General features: G+C 41.8%; 1 protein-coding gene across 3 annotated transcripts in view; it reads right to left on the reverse strand.

Annotated features, from left to right (window-relative positions):
• LOC310903394 (BEN domain-containing protein 5) overlaps nucleotides 1–22592 on the reverse strand; it is a 932737-nt gene that overhangs the window by 208501 nt on the left and 701644 nt on the right. For all 3 annotated transcript variants that reach the window (XM_083846602.1, XM_083846600.1, XM_083846601.1), the window contains one exon: nucleotides 9913–10002. In XM_083846602.1, the coding sequence (XP_083702728.1) occupies nucleotides 9913–10002 (90 nt within the window). The remainder of the gene's footprint in view (nucleotides 1–9912; nucleotides 10003–22592) is intronic.

Consider the following 22592-nt stretch of genomic DNA (forward strand, 5'->3'; position numbering starts at 1 on the left):
AGCCTCTGCATACATTGAAAGCAGGGACTGGGTGCAACACCTGAACTACTTTCTGGTGACTCATGAGCTGATCAGACTGGGGAAAAAAAAGGTGATTTATTAAACAAAAACCTAATCCTCTGGGAAGATGCAATCGCCAAGAAATTGCTGGCTGCATTTGAATTTTCTCCCCTTGAATTTGAGATGAAAGTTGTGTATTTGCAGGTTGCTTCCAGAGCTGCTGGAGGGGACGTGTTGGGTAGCTGCTTTACACCAGTCTCCAGCAGGGAAAAGCTTTTTTCTGTGATTTGCTTTTTTTGTTAAGACAAAAAACAAACAAAAAAGCAACAAGGTGACCACATGTCTACACAAGAAAAGCATTGCAGCAGTCTGCCCCTCACCAACGAAGAGGGATCTGTTCTTTTATTTACAGTGCATGGTATCCAGGCAAGAATAAGCTCCAGAGAAAAAAATTAGGGCCACTGCCTGTCAGAGACAAGCTCCTGGCTGCTAAGGAGCAGAATATGTTGTATGCCCCCCATCTCCACACAACCCCCAAGAAAACCTTACTGTGAAAATGGAGCTGTGCTGTAAATCCTGAAGGTGATGGTAATTAGCAATGAAGAAGGAATACCCAGAGAGCAAACTATCCTCACGTGAGTAGGGCTGCTACAAGCAACTGACATGTCTGCTTGTGAAGAGGTAAAATTCTCCAGGAGGGTATAAAGTACACGTTTCCATCTGAAGAGCACAAGGGAGGAAGATAGCAAGATACAACTTTCAGGGATTCTCTAAGCATTGAGGAGTTTTGTTGTTGCTGTTTGAGGAAGAAAAAACCCACAGCATTTCCTAAAGAATTCTGTTTGGAGACGCTCATTACAGAACCTACTTTGAAGCATATTTAAGTAGGAATATGATGCTCTTGTTCCAGAATAAGAATTGCTTAAGAAATAGTCAGCTCCACTCTATGTTCACAGCCTGCCTCAGATGTAAATGAACTCTCAAGTGCCGGCAAGCCCTCAGACAGAACCTCTCCCCAAGCTCCTCGCAGCAATGGGTTTAGACTCTAGCAGCACTGTGACCACATAAGCTAGTGTCAAGGTGTTATTTTTCCTCTTATCCTTGGCCATTAGGAACATCACTAAAAAGAAAAAAAAGAGTCCACATGTTTCACCAGAGATGAAGAACATTTAACTACAGCAAATAGAATTTTAACATCTTGACCACAAAAATGCAGTTTTAATAAGTTTAATAAGTAGCCTCTTTTGTTGCATGAAAGATACAGACATCAGGGGTGGGGGGGTGCCACTGAAAACAACAAACTGAGACTTCAGACTGACACGCACACTGCAGAGTAACAGCTTATTTCAAAGCTGCTATAGGGATCTATCATTAAAGGGCCAACTTTCCTGGTAAAGGTAAATTTTTTTTTTATTTTTATTTTTTTTAGAGAACTATGCAACTGTTCAAAATCACCCCAAATCCACATCCTAACTCCTTGTCCACAAAGTATTTAACAGAGGTTTGCCCAAGTATTAAGATTTCCATCAAAGCAATTTTTGCCTACATTTCTTCCAAGATAAAATTAAGCAGGACTGGTAAAGTATTTGTGCCCACTTTTGGCTGGAGCACATGCCCCATTACCCTCCTCTCAATCCTCAGAGCGCAAAGCAGGACTGCACTGCAAGAGCAAAGATGACCTCCCCAAAGTGCTGTTCTCTCAGGCAGGAACTTGCTTTTATCATGAGTCCCTTCTACTTGCCCTCCAGAGGAGATTTAGGCCCTTTGCTCTTTACGCTGCAGAAGTCAAGGGGACATGCTTCTTTATAAACACGTACACAATACCTTGTGACAGGCACACACAAAGCATGTGAACAATCTGTGCAGGGGCAGAGGCAGAATCTCACCCAGGTGCCCTTGTGTCAAAGAAAAGTTTCCAGCAGCCAAGTCCCAGTCACACATGAATGCCGGCTCCTCAGAGCAGCAGTTATAGCACTGCAGAAGGAGCAGGAAGGCAAGCACAGGGCACCTTGGAGACAAAAGGACTGAAAACAAAATGAAAACAAAAAGTTCAATTCAGCTGAACGGAGCCAGGGCAGGCAAGGAACAAAGGGTCAGAAGACAAAGCTGGAAACAATAGACCAGCAAGATTAATATCAGTTGTGAGGAAGATCTTGGACAATACTGAAAGGGAAGGAAAAGGATTGAAGTATAAAAACTAGAAGAGAGAACTAATTGTGAAGCCTGAGATACCAGCACAACACCTGCAGCTTGATCAGTACATCTCACACACTATAGCCCTTACAGAAAGGGCTTCAGCTCACGACTTTGACTCCTTGAAATTAATGACAGTTATTCACTATCAGCCATTCCTTTTTCATTGACAGCCGAGGCATGTAGATGAAATCTACAGACAACCCCCAACTTCCCTATGGCTTTTCCAACCCTGTTCTGATTTCTGCATATTCATGCCCTGGTCCAATTCCACTGGGGCAAGACTTCAAGGTTTCTCCCTGGGATTTCCCCCTAGCGCCAGAAGCTCCAGCAGCATTTGACCATGCATATGAAGCTCAGTTTCTTGGGAAAACCTACCTGCACAGGACACAGATGCTCTTCGCCAGCTGGACAGCTGCACAGCCCCTGCTGGCAATGCCACAAGCAAGGCATCTAGTACCTCCAGCAGGCCTGTGCTCCCGTGGAGACCCAGAGAAGCTGGGCAGCATGGGCAAAGCACCTCTCCCTATACAAGGGCACAACTTGCTGCCTATGGCTGTACAGAGAGCAATATGCACGTAAAATGGTCCTGACCTAACTGATAAATGGAAAGAGAAGAACATCTTGAAAATCCACCTGGACTGCCATTTCCAGTTGGAAAAACAGACCACAGTAAGGAAAGCTAAATGACCATGAAGGTCAGCTGTAGCAATATTTTCTTTTTCCTATCCTCAGAAACCAACAAAGTGCCACTGTGTTCTGATACAAAGATGATGTGCTCTGCCCTACAGGCAGGTTGGTTAGGGCTGGAAGGAAATGATCTTTAAGATAATGCTATTCAGAAGTATGAGCAGTCAAGAAACATTGCGAAACCAGTATGTTTAAGAGATTAATTGGGCAATCCCACCCAGAGACAAAGCAAATTTGCCTGCTGTTGTGCAGTGAAGCTTTTCTCAATTCTCTCTCTTGAAGACCAAGGGCTCCTTTAACTCTGATTACTGTAAAGAGGATTAGTTAAGCAGAGGTAGTCAAAGGCCTGCCCTGGGCAAAGAGCAAACTGAATCAAACAAAACCACTTGACATTTCTTAGCTGCATAGGCAAAGCTGACCTTGTTGTCCCAGGGATGAGGAGTTAAGACCGATCCATTCCTTCTGCTGGAAGACGCAAAGCAAGCATGCAGGGCTAGGCTCAGGGGGTGAGCTTGCCTGGTGAGTCCGATTTTTTACTCCCACTGCTGCTCAGGGGATACAGGAGATAAGACAGCAACTTCTGCTGCTGGTAGCAAAAGGTGTCTCAGCCACAGCCTTCTCCCCAGATGCCCCGACTCCTTCCTCCAAGGCAGCCTGTCTCTCATAGGTCCTGGGGATTCCTTTTTCCTCTTGCAGACTGCAACCCCCACTCCCACCCTGCCACCTCCATGCCTTCTCTTCTGTGCAGGGGTTCACTGGCACATCCAAAAAGCACACAATAAGAGTGAGCCACAAAACTACATAGCCAGAGAAATTTAACCTCATTAAAAGTTTTCTCCAGCTCAGGAAACCAGTCATGTAAGCTCTCATGCCTGCCTGACACTATAGTGATTTGATTCAAGATGTGGCATCTTATAACACCTAACATAGCAGAAATTCTTCTAATGGTCTATTTACATCAACATTTTTAAGAGGAGCTTTTATTTCCATTACTCCAATATGGACGTTTTATATTCTCACAACAACCTCTCTCCCCTGGGATACTTCACACTAAAATCCCATCCAGGAGATTTACAAGGGACAGACAATAGTGTTTTTCATGTTGCTTTAGAAGTCAAGGAGAGTGTGTTTCCCTTTGTATTAAAGCTTAGGAGCTGTGCACTTAGAGAAAAAAAAAGTCTTAGTGAGAAGGATGAATGCAGTCTAACAACTTTAAGAGAGCCCTGCAGCTCATTTTATGGTTGGGCTGCTGAATTCTGTTGTCTTTGTCTACTTATCATTCGGTTTCCTGAACCCCTATAAAAGAGACCATGAACTGCAACTTCTGTTCACCATGTTCCCCTCACTACTTGTAAGCGCTAAGCTGTGGCTAAGTGAACAGAAGAGCGTTCCCATCTACTCTGCCACAACTTATGCATAACATCTTGCAGAATACCATTCATTTTATAGAAAGATTTTGCTCTTTTTTGAGCAAGACCTGTCACCTCTAGATGAGAAATGTGCAACGGCCGATGCATTTTCCTAAGGATTGCAGGTGAAAAAGGAGATTTGCAAAGGGTACAACAAATACTGAAAGGGAATGTAAACTCAGCATTTTCGTACCTTTGGGGTGGGAAGAGTGTAAAACTCCCTTAAAGTGGAGCTTCTGTTTAGTTCATTTTCTTTGGCAAAAGAAAAGCAGCTGACAAACTGAAACCCTGGCAATGGTACCATAAAGAGCATTCCTGTGTCTGGGAGAATCACCAGACTTGTTGCACGGCCAAGGCAGGGCACCCTACTGTATCCAAAGATGAACCACAAGCTAAGACTTGGTACATATGGAAGCATTCACTTCTTTAAGCCTAGGTGTAGCCAGCAGAGTATACACATTTGCTTCTAGTCTCTTTCATTTGCCAGAGAAGACAGAACTGAAACCTTACAGTAATACAACAAACATGCATGTGTAATACCCACACACTGTGGAATCCTATTTGGTTTCCTCCTCTGGTAAGAAATATAGCCCAGAAATGAAGATTTGTCTTGCTAGAAGGAAGAGCATCACAAATGATGCATATAGAATGAGGTTAGAACTGATGCAAAACTTGCATCTATTTAGACAAATTCAGTCTGATGAAGTCCAACAGATAATGCTCTCAAGCTTCTGAGGCCCCCGTCATTACCACAACAGGCACATTATGGACTTTGCTTTTAACCAGCACAGCTGCCTGCTGCTTCCAAAGCATCCTATACTAATGCCTACCGGACTCAGTTTAATTTCTCTAGGTGAAATTTATCCCCGTGAAATAGCTAAGCAAGATGACCACCTCTGTTACTTCAGAAAGGTTCTTTTCACATGTAAAGGCTCCGTTAGCTGCATTTACTCTTGCATTTAAAACACACCTTGTCCTGTCTTTCAGCTATCACTTATGCCCTAATGCCCAAAGATTTATGCTTAGTGAAGGAAGTAGAAAAAAAAGCATTTAACCCAGACACAGCTTATTCCTCCTCTTTCCTCATAATAAAAGACAAAGATTGGCAGAAATTCCAAGCAGAAGCAACAAGTTCAGAAATGACTTTTTGCATATACAGCTGCCTTTCCTACAAGCAAAAAAAAAACAAGTTCCAGTCTTGTTGCAGCATCTTTACTCTTATTAATTTCTTCAGGGATTCTCCAGGAACAAATTCAAAGAATCTGAAGGCACTGCCTACATGAAGTGAACCAGACAACTTCCACCACTTCTAAGAGGACATCTTGGAGTCTGTCCTAGAATAAGATCCTTCACAGCACATGGAGACGGAGAAGAGTACCTTAGTCATGTAGAGAGCAAGTTCAATAACCCATTAGCCTGGTGAATTATTATACAATAGCAGAGATAGCTGGTGGAAAACTTGTTTTCAGGCAGTTTGTCCCCTTCTACCCCGTTTTTCAAACTTTAAATCAAAAATTGTACAAAAGTTTTCCTTTTTTTTCCCTGCCCTCTAGTGGCAAGAGGGTGGGGGTTAAAACTGCAGATCGAGAATGCTCACAGAAAACCAAAAAAGTCATTGACTGGTGTAGTCTGGTTTTTCATTTCATATCATTTGATTTAAGGTGAAGCAAGAGGGAGCATTCATTTAAACAGCTGTAATGAAAAGAGATTGATTGAAAAGTCATTTTTGCTCCATTTCTTATGGATAAGAGTCCCAGGTGTCTGTTTTCCTTACATTTTCTTTTTAACGGCTGTTCCCTATTCAGCCCATAAGCTTCAAGGTCAGCATCAGGTCAAATTGCATTTAGTACAAGACGCTCAGCATCTGCAAATCCCTCGCCTTCCTTTCTCGCACTAGGTCTTCCACCCCGGGCTCCCAGCCTAGCAAACTTTAAAGTAAAATGCTTGGGGAAGAAATCTTAATTTTTGGATTTAAACGGCATAGTGGATGCCACATTGGCAAATGCATTACAGAGATGAAAAACGGCATCCTCCTAACGGAAGATCCTAAGTTTATGAGGAAAGTACATGCCTACGTACATCTAGACATGCTTAAATTTGCAATTGCTGAATGCTGGCAAAAGCAAAAACATACAGGAAAATTTGAACTAGCTACCATGTCTCCTGCAACACTCCACGTGCATTTGCTGTCTCCAACAAAACAAGTCTAACAGCCAGAGGAAGGAAAATAAGACTACAAGAACACTGGAAAAAATACTCTTATTGCCAGACCTTGAATGAAATCCAAGCCTTTAGAAAGCTGGTTTAACACCATTTTTTTTGGATGGTAGGGACTTGTACATGGATTTTGCATTTTACACACATGCACGCTGCATAAGTATAGAGGTATTATTTGATATTTGGTCCTATCTGAACTTCAGAAATCACTCAGAAATCAGAACACCCCAAGAGAGACGAATTCAAGTTGTAAAATGAATTCTCTCTCTCTCTCTCTCTCCCCCCCCCCCGCCATGATAAATGCCCTAAAATGGTCTGTAAGAGTAAACTGAAAACAAGAGGCCTCTTCATCCTCAACCCTATTCCTACTTCCTCAGCCCCAAACATGACAAGCATCAACACTCATCATGGCCACCATCACAGCCTGAGGAAGGAGAGCACTGTTCTACCTTTGGATGTAAAGGATACTCATGTGATATACTCTTCTCTGGTGCCTAAATCTCCAACTCTGACCCTGAACTTCCCAACGAGCAGTTTAGAGCTATCAGGAAAACTTCCTAAAAAGGCTAACCTCAAGCATTGTAATAACTCTTAAAACACCAAAACAGAAACAAGAGGTTCTTAATCCATCTGTCTGTGAGGAGGCCCTTTGGGGTTTTATCTGCCTTTTAAGGAACTGAGCTACAGCTCAGCAGCTGCACAATGTGTGAAATATTATGGCACTTGTTTTTAACTGCTGGACGAGGTGTTTAATGATTCTAGGGAGGTCTGGCTACTGCTGCTAGCACTCCACAGCTGTAAGGAGAATAAGGTGTGTAACCAAGTTTACAACTTATAACATCTGCACGGATAAGGAGTATTTGTATCCAAACCCCAGTTTTCAGTAGATTCTTCATAACGGAAAACGAAGACTGATAACAAAAACAATACAGCCCTGAATGGAGAGGAGCATTTATGGACTTCTCCCACAGTTACACAACGATGCTTGTTTAGCTCTCATCTTTGGATAAGCGGAAGACAAAGGATCGATAGTCAGGACCAAGTGTATATTGGTAAATCAAGGCTAGATAATTTCCTTTGCAGGGTGTCTTGCCTAACCAAAAAGTGGAAGACAATAGGAAGCCAGTGTCAAGCCCCAGGAGGCTGGTGTTGACACTACACGTAGCTGTATATCCTCAGCAGAGAGCAGGCCAAAGAGGGTAGGAAGAGACTCTGCTTGCCCAAAGACAGGTAAGGAGTTAGTTATGCACTTAGTGCCTTAAAGAGGAAGATAGACCCTGAAATGAATGAAACATTAAAAAAAAAAAAAAAAAGCTTGTAACTTATCTCTGGTTCCTCTATAGGCAGATTCTCCAGGCTTGGGCAGTCACAATTCTGCTCCTCCATGAGATCCTGCTTGCACCTGGGGAATCTTTGGGATTAACTTCCATATCTTAATACACGAGGTGGTGAGTATAATCAAGTATTCAAGAACAAATCTCTCTACTGAGGAAAAAAATCCTGACACATTCCGTATGCACCGGGCTTGCATTTGGATATTAAATCTGCAGCATCTAACTCTGCCAAAATGCCTCCCAGGACTCCAGAAATAAAATTCTTTATTGTGCCTTCACTTGACTGCCCGAGGGATCCTTTTCATCCTTTCTTTTGACCCTCCGATGCAAAAGTTTCCAAAGATGGAGCAAGCACCCACTTTCACATCTGGCAATACTAGAAACAACACAGCATCAGCCTTGAAATGTTTGCCATTTCTACTTGTCTTGACACTAATTATACACACAAGGCAGCTTCATCTGCACTGGGCAGAATGTCTCGATGCACAGCAGAGTTCAGTGCCTTCAGATCCATGCATTTCCAAGTGAGTCAAGCGTGCATTATAACTGCAGTCACAGCAAGTTTCTGACGTGCTTCTCCAAGACTGACCCCTATTTTTTTTTCTTCCTTCCCCCCCTCTTCTTGTTTTAATTTTTTTTTTCCTACAAAACAGTTTGAGAGAATCAGAGCATGACTTCCATCCAGTTGTTTCATCAGGCTAAACATGCCACCCACTTTTTCACATTCCTTTTTTATTCCCGTTTTAAATAAACTCTCCATTATAAAAATAAAATAACTTCATTTACAAAATACCACCTCAGCAGCATGCCTCAGCCCTCATTTTGCAGGGCTATGCCAACAGCCACAAACAGAATCAAAGCACCCAATTAAAAATCCATATTCATTAACAAACACCATGTATACTAAAATGCCCTGCATTGACTATGCCACCACAGGAGATGAGGCACTTGCTGAGTTCCCCTGCTCTCAGCCTGAAGCCCTGTTGTCTTAAAGGAAACATTTTACCTTTGCTAGCACACAGACTGACGAGAAGAGGCCCAGTATCCTCTTAGCCCATCGGGCTAGGACAGCAGAAGTGACAGCTGTTGACCTTTTGCCTTAGAGAGGTGCCAGACACGGGGCTTTGCCAGGCTGAGAAGTACACAGAAGACCATGAAACTGTGCCAAGACCTTCCACACTGAGGTCTTTAGGTACCAACAGGGCCAGCTGCAAACCAATCTGCAGCATTACGAGCAGCCAATATAATAAGCTTTGCATATGCTTGATTGATGCAACTCATTGGCTAGGCAGGGCCATACCCGAGCTGATGCAGTAAATTAGCACATTCCCTTGGTTTCGGGGAAGTTACGCTGATTTACACCATCAACAATTTATCACCGCAAAAAAATCACATACCATAAGTACAATATTTCAGACCTATACGATGAAGTTATATGAACACATGCAAGGATTATTTATTTATTTGTACCCACAAGCCTGAGATTTACAACTCTTTATAAATACAAGCTGGGTAATTTGCTTTCTATTTTTAGCAGGAATGCTTTGTGCAGGGAACAGCTGTCAGCCACTGGGAGCTGTGCTCCTCCGAGCAGCAGCTTCAGACAAATAGAGGCCTCTCAGAATTACACTGGAGAACTGGGGCCATTGCTTTGCAGTGGAAAAAATTATTGAAAATAGTAGACAGCAAGAAAAAATAATGGAGAACTCCTCCCAGAGCTTTTCCAGCTGGTTTTCCTACAGAAAGGATCCGTATGGGATCACATTGCATATGTGCATGTCAGACTGTCAAGTCTTCCTGAGTAACCTCAGAGCCCACTGCCCAGTTCTGACCAGGTTCCGCAAACATTCACAAGTCTCAGCGATGATGTATTCCGACTGATTTCAAAAAGACATACAGCTGGGTAGAGGTGAGAGAGTCTTCTAGTGTCTTCACCATGGGAAAAAAAACACATGAACTCATCCTTCTGTCAGACCAACAAAATTGGGCATATCCAGCAAGTGCATCCATAGGAAACCAGATCTGATCTTTCCTTTTTGTTACAAAACCATGATGTTGCAGGCACTCACCTTGGCACACGAAGGAAGATGGCGTTTCCCCAGGGTGGACACGCGCAGTGATGAACACCACTTTCTGTTCTGCACCTGGACGCAGGTTCGCTGCAGCAGAGTGGGGTGGCAGGTGACAGAGGGGAAAAAAGAGAGACAAAGATCCTTAAACCAGGTCCCATATGTAGGACACACAGGGACATTAATATTAAAGCATATCCTTTTATTAAAATTGGTCATACATTATAAATAAGTGCAATCTATAATTAAAGCAGGCAGCGTCACTGGGTCTCCGCACCAGGCCGTAACAGCAGACTGCACAAGGGCTGCAAAGCTAACGACACGCAGCCAAACCTGCGACAACAAAGTTAGCTCTCTTTTTAAAAACCAAGATTTACTACAGTGAGTTTAACTGCACTGTAATTGCTCCCTCACTTGTGATAAATGTCCCCCTGGGGCACCGAGAAGAACAGTGGGGGGCCATTCACATCGTAAAGCCAATTGCACCCTGCATTACACTTGATACAAACCTTAGCAGTGCCAAACAACAGTAAGTGCTAACAAATGATATTTATTAGCGTGGGTTTTGTTTTGGGGGGGCTTGTGGTTCGTTTGCTTTTTAACTACTTGGGTCTGTATCTGCTCTGATTGAAAGAAACATTCAAAAACAAATTAAAAAAAATAAAAGAATTAAACTGGAGAGAAACAGTAAGTATATGAATAACATTAAGGAAATCACTTGCCCTGTTACGTGAAATAGCAAGGACCTCTGAGGTGGACCATAAAAGGTGGCTAATGGTGCACTAAGCAACCTTCTCCTGTGGGGCTGTGAAAATAAGCCAGGTCCCCTCCAAATCACAGCTCAGCAGAAGGAAGACAGATCCTAACACAACTTTGCATGGGTTAATCCCGCACTATTGAAACCATGATGCTTCATGGGTCAAGCGGGATGTTTTCTTCGTTTGCGCACTGACAGTGTTAACAAACAGGAAATAAAAATTACACCCTTTCAAAGAAGTTTTGGGAACTTAAAAGACCATAAGAGGTCAGGACTCAGTTAGATATCTAGATCTGAACACACAGCAGGAGTAAAACTAGACACAGCAGGATCCAATTTAAATCTTTGCTGTGAAATAAAGTTTTTTCACTGAAAGGCAACTGAAAACTAAATCCAAACTGATTTTTTTTTTTTTTTAAATTAGGTTTATGCATTACACACATACATTCTTAAACACAAAAAGATATTTGGAGCCTTACACCACACTTGAGGTTTTTTTTTTTTTTTGGTGTTGTTTGTTTTTAATTTCCTGAGTCTTACAAATGCTCGGCTTACCCAATAGTAAATCACACCTAACAAAAAATCACAGAAATAATCAATACATTTTTGGTTATTCTCAAGAGGGAACTGGACAGCAGATCTCAGCAAGGTTTTTATTTATTTATTTCCTCAGCCCTTCTAAATGTCCTACAGATGCTCACCCTCCAACTCAACCATTCATTTGTTCATTCACTCACCAATTTCACCATTCTCTGGTGTTTTTGAGCCCCAAAGGCAAAGAAATATAAGAATGTCTCTGACAAACGTAGCAGCTGGTGGGGTCAATTCTGTCTGCAGAGGAAAAGTGGGAGGCAGCAAAAAGGAGTACAACACCATCAGCTGATGACCACCCCTCATCATTTGCATTAACATTGATTAGCGTGGGAGGAAGGAGATATAGCAGCAAACCAAATTTAATGAGCAAAAGAGGAAGTCTGGGATGACATCTGCAAGAGGAGGAGTTTTCTCCTCTCAGGAAAAAATCATTAAAGGGGCATGGACTCATCTCACAAGCAATGCTCAGCAACATGACTACTCAGCAAAGTGGTCAGCAAAATAGTGGCCCATTTGGAGCTGGAGCAGCTTCTCAACTAAGAAACTTTTTAGAGGATGAGATTTTTGGTTTTAATTATGACAGTTTTGACCCTCCCCACCATTTTTTTAAAACTTTATTAAACTCAGCTCAACATCTATTCTGCCTTTAAAGCTAGCACAATGGTGATAAACACCAAGCAAATATCATACTGAAAAGAAACCCACTTAACCACTAACAAACAACTCAAATCTCACCTCTCTAAATACAACTTGCATTATTTGGCCCACAACCCACGTTCCTTCTCCAACACTATAGCACATACAATCGGTCACTTGAAGCAGTCTCATTGGCAACACTCCCTCAGCTCTCACCTGGTAAATGGCAACTTCCACTCTTAGTTACAGATTACACAAGTCTAACTAAAACAGAGTCCCTCAGAAAATGTTTTCTACCGAAAGGAGACAAAACACAATCTAAACCTTCGTGGAAAGGCAGCAAATTCACTTAACCTTTTTCATTTCATTTTTATGCTGGTATAATAACATGGAAACAACTATTTGTATGGAGTAGCTTACGTAACTAGAATTTTCTTGCAGAAATAATGAATTTATGAAATCACATTTGCACTACCAAAATGAAGTTCTGTAACAGGACTAAAGTAGAGTTTGCTCAACATCAGAGATCTTTCCTGATACCATGCCAGTTCAGAAAGAGACTGCAGAGAGAGAGAAGATTTCTGGTCCTAAACCCATGGTATGGTAATGACACAATTTCCCAAATTAGTACTACCAAGGCTGAAGAAGTACAAAGGCAGAGTAAGTCTCATCCCAGCAGTCTACCTCTCAGAAAGCTTTCAACTGGCGCCCATGCAGGAGAATGTGGAAGTGAACTCCACTCCTTCAGAGTGCTGCAAAGCTGGGGCAAGGTACTAGGAATGGCTTGCCTTTCTCCTCTCCCATATTTTACCCCATTCATACTAGACCTGAAGGCTCTAATCAGAAGAAATGGAAACCCATCATCCTAAAAAACTTGCGTTAATTTGATTTTAATGCCCACACATTTTCTTGAAATACATGTATCCATTGGCAAAACAAATTCCAGTCTTCCTTTCTCAGGGACTTTGCAGCATGAGGTGGGCTGTTGCCAGCATTTTGTATTCAAAACCCTGTGAGTTGAAGACTCCACAGAGGAAATAAAAAGGAACTATATTGCATTACGCTTCACTGTGTTGTCTCGGCTTGTCTGTCCAACAGAACTATAACATCTGCGTTGAAAGCCAACATTGATGTCGTTGCTGTCCTGGCTGCCTAGTCTCTGCCACATTAAACTGCTTTAGCAAATCCAATCCAAGCAGCATTTACCGTACTCTGGCTTTTTCTGAGAGACCAGATTAGCACCTAATTCCATTTGTTTTTGTTACTTCTGGTCACAAATGTCATTTCAGGTAGTAGTACACATCTCAGCAACACACACTACAAAAGAACACCATTTCTGGTCTCTATCAAGCACCGCTAGACTGGGTTGGGTCAAATAAACACAAGCTTTTCTTGCCTGTTATAGTTGGTTTGCAGGCCACATCCCATCAACATGCATTGAGCAGTGCAAAAAAACCAAGTGGTGCCAAAGGTAAAAGTGGTGCCATTTGTACTGCAGAGATGAGCAAAGACTGTACTACAGTTTCTTCAAATCAGACATCTAGCCCTAGTCACATTTTCCTGGCAGAGGTGGAAGCAGGATCTTGGCTCCCATGCAGCATCCATGTGAGGACAGCTCTGTGCAGGGGGAGCAGCTCCACACGGTGCCTCTGCTGCTCACTGACTCCCCTCACCTTCCAACCATGCTTAGATAGTCCCACCTGGAGCACTGAGTGGTTTTGTTTAGCAAAGCCTCACTTGTGCCTGGACTCTACCCAGCAGCGGTCCTACGCATCGCGCTCAAAATTGGATCCAACCCTCTCAAGTTCCAAATTTTCGTTCAGGCTCTGGCCCTGACTCTGTCAGGTGCTTAAATATGTGATTTAGTTTGACAGACTTCTATTGTGTTTAAAAATGGGCTTAAATGTAAGTGTTGGCATAAGAGCTTTGCTGAACTGGGGCCTTTTAGCAGGAAGCCTGCTTCTGAGATCATTGTCACAATGTTTTAAAGTTGGAGATTGTGCAACTATTATCCTTTATTGCCTATTTTATGCCAAAGTCTCTCTTCTTTTTCTTTTTACATCCCTCTTAAAAGCAAAGCTATTTTGGGGCATTTAATATTATTTAATCTCTCTACTCTGGCAGCGTAGAAATTACAGGGACCATTACAATGGTCCTGTGTGTGCGTATGCTTTATTGATGTATATGCTGACCTAATATCAAATTGATTTTGCTCAGCTTTTCTGCTGACCACAGAAAAATGCAAATTGGGTATTATATTTGCACACTAATTTTATTGGGCCCTTGCGTCTTCATAAAAAGATAAAGTTTGGGCTAATAAAAATAAAACATTTCTGGTACTAATATAGGCAAATGTTTATGTAGGCAGGTAACAAATTGGTTTGTCATTTAGGGGAACATAAAGAGCACTAAAATCATCTTTAGGCAAAATAGATTGGGGGCTTTTGCTTAGCTTTTAGCTTTCATTTGCAAAATCAATTTAATGTAACACAGTGTCTCAAAGACAGGGTGACACAGGATTAAGACATTCATTGTATTCCTCCACCATAATTCCCCCTTATTCAGAGGCCCTGGGATTTGGGTTTGCTCTTGCTCAAAGGAGATTAAATATATTCCAGGAAAAGGGAAAAAGGAGCACTTAGACTTATGCTATATGCAAGCATCCTAAAGGGACAAACACAGGGGAAGGGTAGGAACGTGTGACTCAATGTTCTGAAGGTAGATGTTGAAAGAATTATCAACACGTTTCAGTGCCACCAGGAATCTGAAAGTGTAATACTTGTATGATCTCCTTGCCTAGCTATTTCTTTGTTCCTCCTTCCTCTTCCTTCAAGTCCTTTTTAACAATGCCTGATGCATCTCTTTGATGGCCAACAACCTCTGCTAGACTGCAGCTAAGTGAACTTTGATGACAGTTTAACTAGATGGGCATATATCAACAGCCTAACTTCTATTTACTGAAATGAGTTGACCTATTTAAATCCCAGAGCAGGCACAATTTCTGCCCAGCTCTCGCTTTTCATCTTCTCCTTCCCCATCCTTCCCTCAATTGCAGGGTATTTTGGAGGGGTTCCATGCAGTGGGAGGTTACATAAACAGTTTTGATGTTAATACTTGACTGCATTTTCAAGCTAATAGCCCAGTAAAGGGATCTGACTGTAAAGCAAAAGGCCAGAAGTATCTCCTGGTAAAATTACGCTGAAGCAGATCAAATGACACTGCAAAGCTATTTGCAAAATCAGAAATGGCAAGTAACTGTAGATGAAGATTCCCCTTACCTCCCAGACCCACTTGTTTGTTTTTAATCTTCATTAAGTCTTGGAAGCAACTGTTTTTCCATTTGGTCTGATACTGTCAGCTTGCCACCCTTCCGAGGCAGGAAAATTAACCACATACAAAACCATTCCAGGTACACTCACATCATCCTCCCTCACTCCTCCTCTCCACTGAAAAAACACTCCCACCAAAAACTGATTTTTTTTTTTTTTAATTATAGATACTCTTTTGAACATTAGAACATACGGTCCTATGAATAAGAACAGCAATCTGGAATATGAACAGCACATTATCGTCCTCAAATGGCCAAGGTGATGACAACTCATAATTAAGGATGCAGACAGCAGCATTTAATGTCACCTACCTGCATCACCGTCATATCATAACAGTTTAGCAGACAGGTCCCCAGCCTGCTTTCATTTTCCCTCTCCTGCTTTGCTATTTATAAAGTCAGGTTGGAGTGTAGATAAACCCCTTGCCCTCCAGAGACCACAGGCAGGCAGTAAATTATGGGAAGGATAAGTGGTACATCAAATGTGTCTCCTCAAAGCTATATATCATCTTGTTAAAGTTGATGCCTAATCCCAGAACCCCAGAAATCGTTCCCAAAATCCCAGAAAATGTTTGTGTCCTTCAGATGGTATAGAACAAGAAAGTAAAGTTCACCTGCAGGAAAAAAGCATTATAGCCATCTTTTTCTAAAAGTCATTTTGTTTGTGTGCCTTTCAATACTATTTCCTTAAATTCTGTAGAGTCAGAACACACCCATCTGTATTTGAATAAATGAACTCTGATCTACGGCACTCATCTTTTTTCTTGCAGTTGTCAGTATCATATTGCAAACTAAACAAACCAAAACATGTAGCATTTATCTTTTAAAAATCATACACCAGACAAACACAGTAGTTTACGTACGTAGCACTTCTCCAGTTACCACCAGTGGCAGTATAAAAATCTTCAGCCATTCCACAGAATTCTCTTAACTGAACTCCAGGGTAGTGAAGATAGGTAGAAACACTGAGGAGCTGCCTGCAGCCACAAGAGAAGTGGGCCTCATCTTTAGGGAAGGAATCAATGCTAACTGGTACCTATCTTGTTCTTCCTTTTCACAGCTATCATCCCTCTAGAAATGCTTGCTGTCCCAGTAGCTTTCACTTTATACAAAGGAGAGAATTAAAATATAGAAATAAAATATTCAGATGCAAGATATTTCCACCTGCAATACTACAGTTACACTGGTATCTTTTCAGTTTGTCTTTAAAATCCAGGGATTCAAAAGATATTGCTAGGGCATGTTATAAAGCAATTCTCTATCAGCTCTCTCCAGCGGAGAGGGCTAAGGCTATGTTTGTTTGCTACAAGTATGCATGGGCTGAAAGATAAGGGAATAATTTATGTCAGAATTTCAGCCAAGATAGCAAAGAGGGAATTACCAACCACTCACAGAACAGTCCAGCAGTTACAGGAGCAGCCAGGACACCTTTGTTCCGTTCTTTCCAGTTTTGCTGTGAATTTGTCTGTGATTAACTTCAGTAGTTAAAATTTCCCCATATAAAAAATGAGCATAAACATGTGAACTACAGAAGAGGACTGAGAATCTCAATACAGCTGTATTCAGACTCTAAGCTTCTGAGATTCAGAGCCACATCATTGCACCTACGGATCCTTCCAAAAAAGCATTTCTGGAATGGACATCTGCAGCCTTCAGGAGATGCAACTCTTGAATCCTCTTGTCCAGCATCTCTAATCTCTCAAGGCCAATGGATAAATAGAGAAAAAACATGCAGAAAATCATGTATGGATCACAAAAGATGTTTTTAGAAAGCTGTGCCTGAACACTATCACCCACTGGGGCTATGCTTTCATTCTCCTCATAAAACAACCAAGAGCTCAACAGGAACAGTAGTGGAAAAAAGACTGGAGAAGCACAAAATGGCGGACATAGCTGGGTAGTTACCTCCCAATGTATTTTGTTCTAAGAAGAGTCATAGATCATTCTGAGGAGAGAAGAAATGAAAAAGCAATCAAGGTTTCCTTCCCCTGCCAGCTCAAACCCAGGGGAGCAGTGAAGCACAAAGTATTCCGCAATGCAACTAACACAGTCACTGGATTTGCCTCCTATATTCTATCTCTCAGACACTGACATGAACACCACAAACGATTCTCTCATTCTTCCCAAAACACCAGTTGTAATTGAGCATGGGGTGTCCCCACAGGAGGTGATTTTTTTCTTCTTTTTGCTCTGTCGGACCTTCCCTGGGAGGAAGGCAAGAGACTGATATAGGGTTAAGCAGAATAAAGCCTTCCGTGTACAAGACCTTGCTTGAAAGCAGTGATCCCAGACAGGACATGCAAGGTGTTCTGCAAAAGGTTCTGGCCTTTACTGAACTATGACAGTGTGTTCTTCAGTAGCTGAGCTAGAAGTCAATAAAAAGCAACCTGCTGAAATGAGATTCATGAAGAACACTGCTCCTCAGATCATGACACTGACCTCTCCAGGAAGCACTAACACTGTCTTCAGAGAGAGTGTAGAGTCTGCAAGATGAGAAAGACACCAGCGAAGAGCCCCTCTTCACATTCACAGCTTGCCTGAAATCAAAGTTCAGACCTGAGCATGTAGCACCAAAAGTTAAGTAGAGGATCTTATGTACCAAATTCAAAATACCTCAGCAAGATGGCGGACACAGGTAGGCCTCAGCTTACCACAGGCCTGAAACACTTCTACAACATCTCTAAAGCAGCACAGAAGCAAATCTGTCTTTACTGTAATATTAGTCATTGTTTTCAAATCAGCATAAGAAACTGGTTCATTTTAACATAAGGGGGATGGCAGAGAGGGTGGAAACCATCTCCTCTCACATCAGAAGCTGAGTTACCACCTTTCCTGGATATACTGCCAGGCCCCTGCTTTGTTCACTGACTCTTCCCAGTTTGTAGTCACAGGGATGTGCTGTCAGGGAGTCTGTGGCTTGAGAGGAGTCCAAACAGTTCTAAACCAGTTTTGCTTATGTGTTTATATTCTACACTCTGGACTATGACCTACCATCAGCAAGCATCACAGACATGACCTTGGACAGAAGCATACTAAGAATATTCAGCTTGTATCATACATCCAGCAGTCTAGGAGGATAAAATCCTGTCACACCCTTGTATTTTACTTCAAAGGAAAACGGTGAGATGAATGCCCCGAGGTAGGGCACCTTCATTCCTCATTAAAGATGAAGAATTAAGTAAGCTACCATCTTGATTCAGACACTACTTATAACTCCCCACACACATACTGTTACAAAAACAGTTACCACTAAAATGTTTAAATTCTACCTGGACACACAAAGCTTTCTCCTACTCTAACCAACCTGCCATGTCTCTTCCCTGCCTTTCTGCTAACTAATAACAGCTCCTCACACATGATTTTTCTTTAAGATGTCTGCAAGCAGCACATTAACTAGTGCACTAGTGTCTACCAGTCTTAATTGTGCTTTTTGTCCCATCATTAGTTAGCAATAAATTTCAGGGGTACAGTCAAATGGCATAGCATAGTGGGTATGCTATGCAACAATCATTTTGTTGTCTGCATACATACACTGGAAGGCTGTGCAAGCTTTGTACAACACAGCTAGTCAGCAAACTGTTAAAACCAATTTATACACATGCACTCTCTCTCTCAAGGCAATAAGCCTATGGAGAATTTTAATTAAAGTCAAAGGAGCTTTTAAAAGTGGAGGGGGAGAAATCTAGCACAGCAAGAAATAAATTAATAAAAGCACGCTCCAAGTTGAAGCTCAAGGGGATCACTCTCCGTCATCATTTATTTAAAGGATGGGACACGTCAAAGATAGGAATGTCAAGTGGGAGATGCTGTGAAGCAGCAGAGGACAGAAAAGGGGCTGATGAACTGGATGCCACAGCTCCTGTGGCAGATCATTTTTTGTCACATAGGTTATATTTGTGTCTGACCACCTGCTGCTTGATATTCACAACCTCTCAAAGTTAGTCACCAAAATATCTGTATTCCCTTTCACATTTGATCTAGCAAGGACCTTTTAGCCCATCTAGACCACCCTTATCTGGCTAGCACCCAATTTGTGCTGAGAACTATTCCACTGTCTCACCCTGAGGAGATTTTAGTTGGTATTCACCCAGCAGTTTCCTTTGCAGAATTTCAGTACTTCTCACTTGCCTCTTCCCCTGGTGTTTATATATTTTTAAATGTGTTAATTTTGCATACATTGTTTTAGCTTCTGCTCAGGCTTTGGAATATTCCAGAGGAATGAACTGACCCCTTCAGATGAACCCTTACACACAAGCGCACCACAGATAAGCTCAATTCTCATATCCTTACAATCTTTTTATAAAGTTTCAATGAACAAGCAATGCCACAATGCTTAGCTTTAACAACTCCCAGCATCAGCTGCTACAGCAAACTCTCATCACCTCCGCCTGCCTGTCTTGTAACAGCTCACTGGGGTGTAAGATGCTTGTGTGGATCAGTGTCCTCAGCAGCCTCCTAGGTCTCCAACCCTGTATTCAAGGGAATATAATGCTTCTAGTTGGTGTACCATCACAAGCCTCCCAGCATCAGATGCAAATGAAAGTAATCATCCATAATAAATCATGTGATTTTGCTGGAAACCCATGCGTGTCTGATCCTTCAACTACTAGAATTATGGAGATCCAATATTAACTGCATATCTTGACACTCATTATCTCATTCACAGGGTGTTGTGCTGTCTATTCTTCACCAGCCATATCCCTTGGTAGGGACAAAAGCTTCATGGATTGATAAGATCCCACATCAATTTCCCCATAAGAAGATAAAAATGTAATTCATTTCCAACATAAAAAATATTGAAATTTGAACCTAATACATATATTTATTAGTGAATGTAAATTGAATTACGTTTTGCCCTTTTCCATAAAGAAGAAAAAAGAAATGCCCTCATCATGGAAAGAGGGTTAGAAAGGTTAAAAAAATGAAGAAAGTCAAAGTCATTACATTCCAATCAAACTTGATAAATATGTAAATTACAGCAACTAAACAGTTGGCTTTGACAAATGACTTCCACGTAATGGATTTTTCATAGTAATGAGGCTACAGTGCAATTGTTTTTTTAAAGCCTTACATTTCTCATTAATACAAAGTGTGAGTCAGTATGCACAATGGGGATATTTACTAAAAATTTAAGAAAAAATTCAGACAGTAGTTGACATCACAGAGGGATGCCACGTCCTGAGATGGTGTCATTGCTTCCATCAGCACTGACAGATTGTTGACTGGTCTTTAATTAAGTAGCTTGAACTTGAGGTGCTACTCAATGCCAAAGAAGTACAAAGCCTAGGACTTTGTTAGTTGCAATTCATTTATGATATATTTATCCATCCAACACTATCAAGGGAGCCAATGGCATATGCTGCACAGACTCTACAAGACCCACAAAAATGGAAAAAGGTGCAAGAAAATCACTTCAGTGACCTTTAACTAACCTCTCTGCCCACCTGTATCTTCCTACCTCATTCAGGTCTTTGACCTTTCAGACCCTGCCTGCCAATCACCATGGCATTTGCGTACCATCTCCTCTGCAATCTTCCCAAGTCCCTTCCAGCCACTCGGCTTATAAGCTCCTCTACCCTCAGCCTTATCTTTATTCTAATAAGGCTTTACAACACAGGTTGGATGCTAGTCAAGAAAGATTCATGCAGAACGCCCTCATTTGTAGAGTATTGCTTTCAATTACCTTACCATTGTGCTGAAAATGATCTGGTATTCAACTAGGCATCTCACAGTTTTGCTCTAGGCTTCAGTTTCACTTGATGCAACTTACTTTGGAACCTCTAAAGCACAGAAAAAGTTGGAGCCAGCAACAGTTTTTCAAACCAAAGTGGCAATGATTGAAGTGGAAGTGTGTCCAGAAACATTGCAGTTTCCTTGATGTGCATTCATAGCCTTAGCAAGGAACGCACAACACAGGTTGGGGGATAGGGTGTGCAGACTGTTTGCAGTAAACCAGCCAATTACTAGTACATGTGAGACTGTATTTGGATGACAAAATTCAGTGACCAACAATTCATAAATTCATAAGCGTAACATTGTACATAAGCAACAAGCTGTTCTCTGCAAAAATTTTACTACATATGCAGAAGCCTTCCTATTTTTTTTCCTGATTTAAATAGGAAGACCCGGACTAATTACAGTAGGCAGAGAAGATTAGCCTCTCTTTGCACCATACCATACAAAGCCAGATTACACTGGTGCACACAGGGACTCAGTTTACACATGCTGTGTGATATAGAAGTTTCTGAACAAACAGAGGGGAACTTTCAACATGCATGACTATGTCATTTGATACAATTTTAGTTGCTCAGCTCTTCCTATTGAGTGAGGGCAGTATCTATGTTCCTTTAGCATAAGGAACTTCACCACCTGACATTTGAATTTGTGAGCCAAGGCTACAGAACTGAGTTTATAGTTACCCCACACACTGTCAGTGCACCCGAGGGTCAGCCAATACAGGACGGTGATAGATCAAAGAATATGCTGCTGATTTTAAGTTATTTAAAGTAAAAACAACCCTTCTCACCCCAATCTGTTGAAAGGACACAAGAGTGAGGAAGGGAAAACACAGCCAGGGGGAATGTCAGCAGAAAATAAGGACAGAGGAGGTGGAGGAGGGAACATCATCTAATAAACCTTATAAACCCTGGCTATAGCTCTGCATGCATGCATTTCTTTTGCTGATATAGGATGCATACTCCATGTAACGCTATTCTTGTGAGCCAGGAAAATCTGCATGTAATACAGCAGGAGAATGCTAATGACTTTCAGCTGAGCTGGAATTGAACATTACTTGCCTTTATCAAAGGTAGACTTCAGAGCAAACAGTCAGCCTTGGGGTTTCTCATGGAGTTAGAAATCAGTGAATACAACATGACCACATACATCCCTCTTTGTGCTAAGTGTCCCCCAATTGCACAGGAGTTGATAATCCCTCCTAAATATCCCTCAGGCTATAGCACAGGTATTTTTCAAGCAGCACTTTGTCAATAAGAAAAAAGTAATTTCAAGCCCATTCAAGTGATGAATACTTGAAGCATACGTGGGTTAAAGAGCTCACCCAACACAGGCTGCTAAGTCATTGGCATAACTGCCAGCAAAACGTTTGTACTCCCCGCATCAACCTGTCCTCACCAGGCTGTGAGGACTGCCCCTGTTTTGTCTTACCTACATCTCTGATGGGAGCCACATTACCTGAACACGCTTCCACACTGAAGACATCTGACAGATTTAGAGCTATTTCAGATAAAAGAAAAATGAATAGATACTCCAGATGAGTGGGAGAAAAACAGCAGCTGATGGCCTTAATCCTGATGGCCTTTTTCAATAGAAGCTACCAGCAAATGACAGAAAAGCTTAATTTGA

The sequence above is a fragment of the Anser anser genome (genome assembly GCF_964211835.1).
Source record: "Anser anser genome assembly, chromosome: 8".
Taxonomy (NCBI): Eukaryota; Metazoa; Chordata; class Aves; order Anseriformes; family Anatidae; genus Anser; species Anser anser.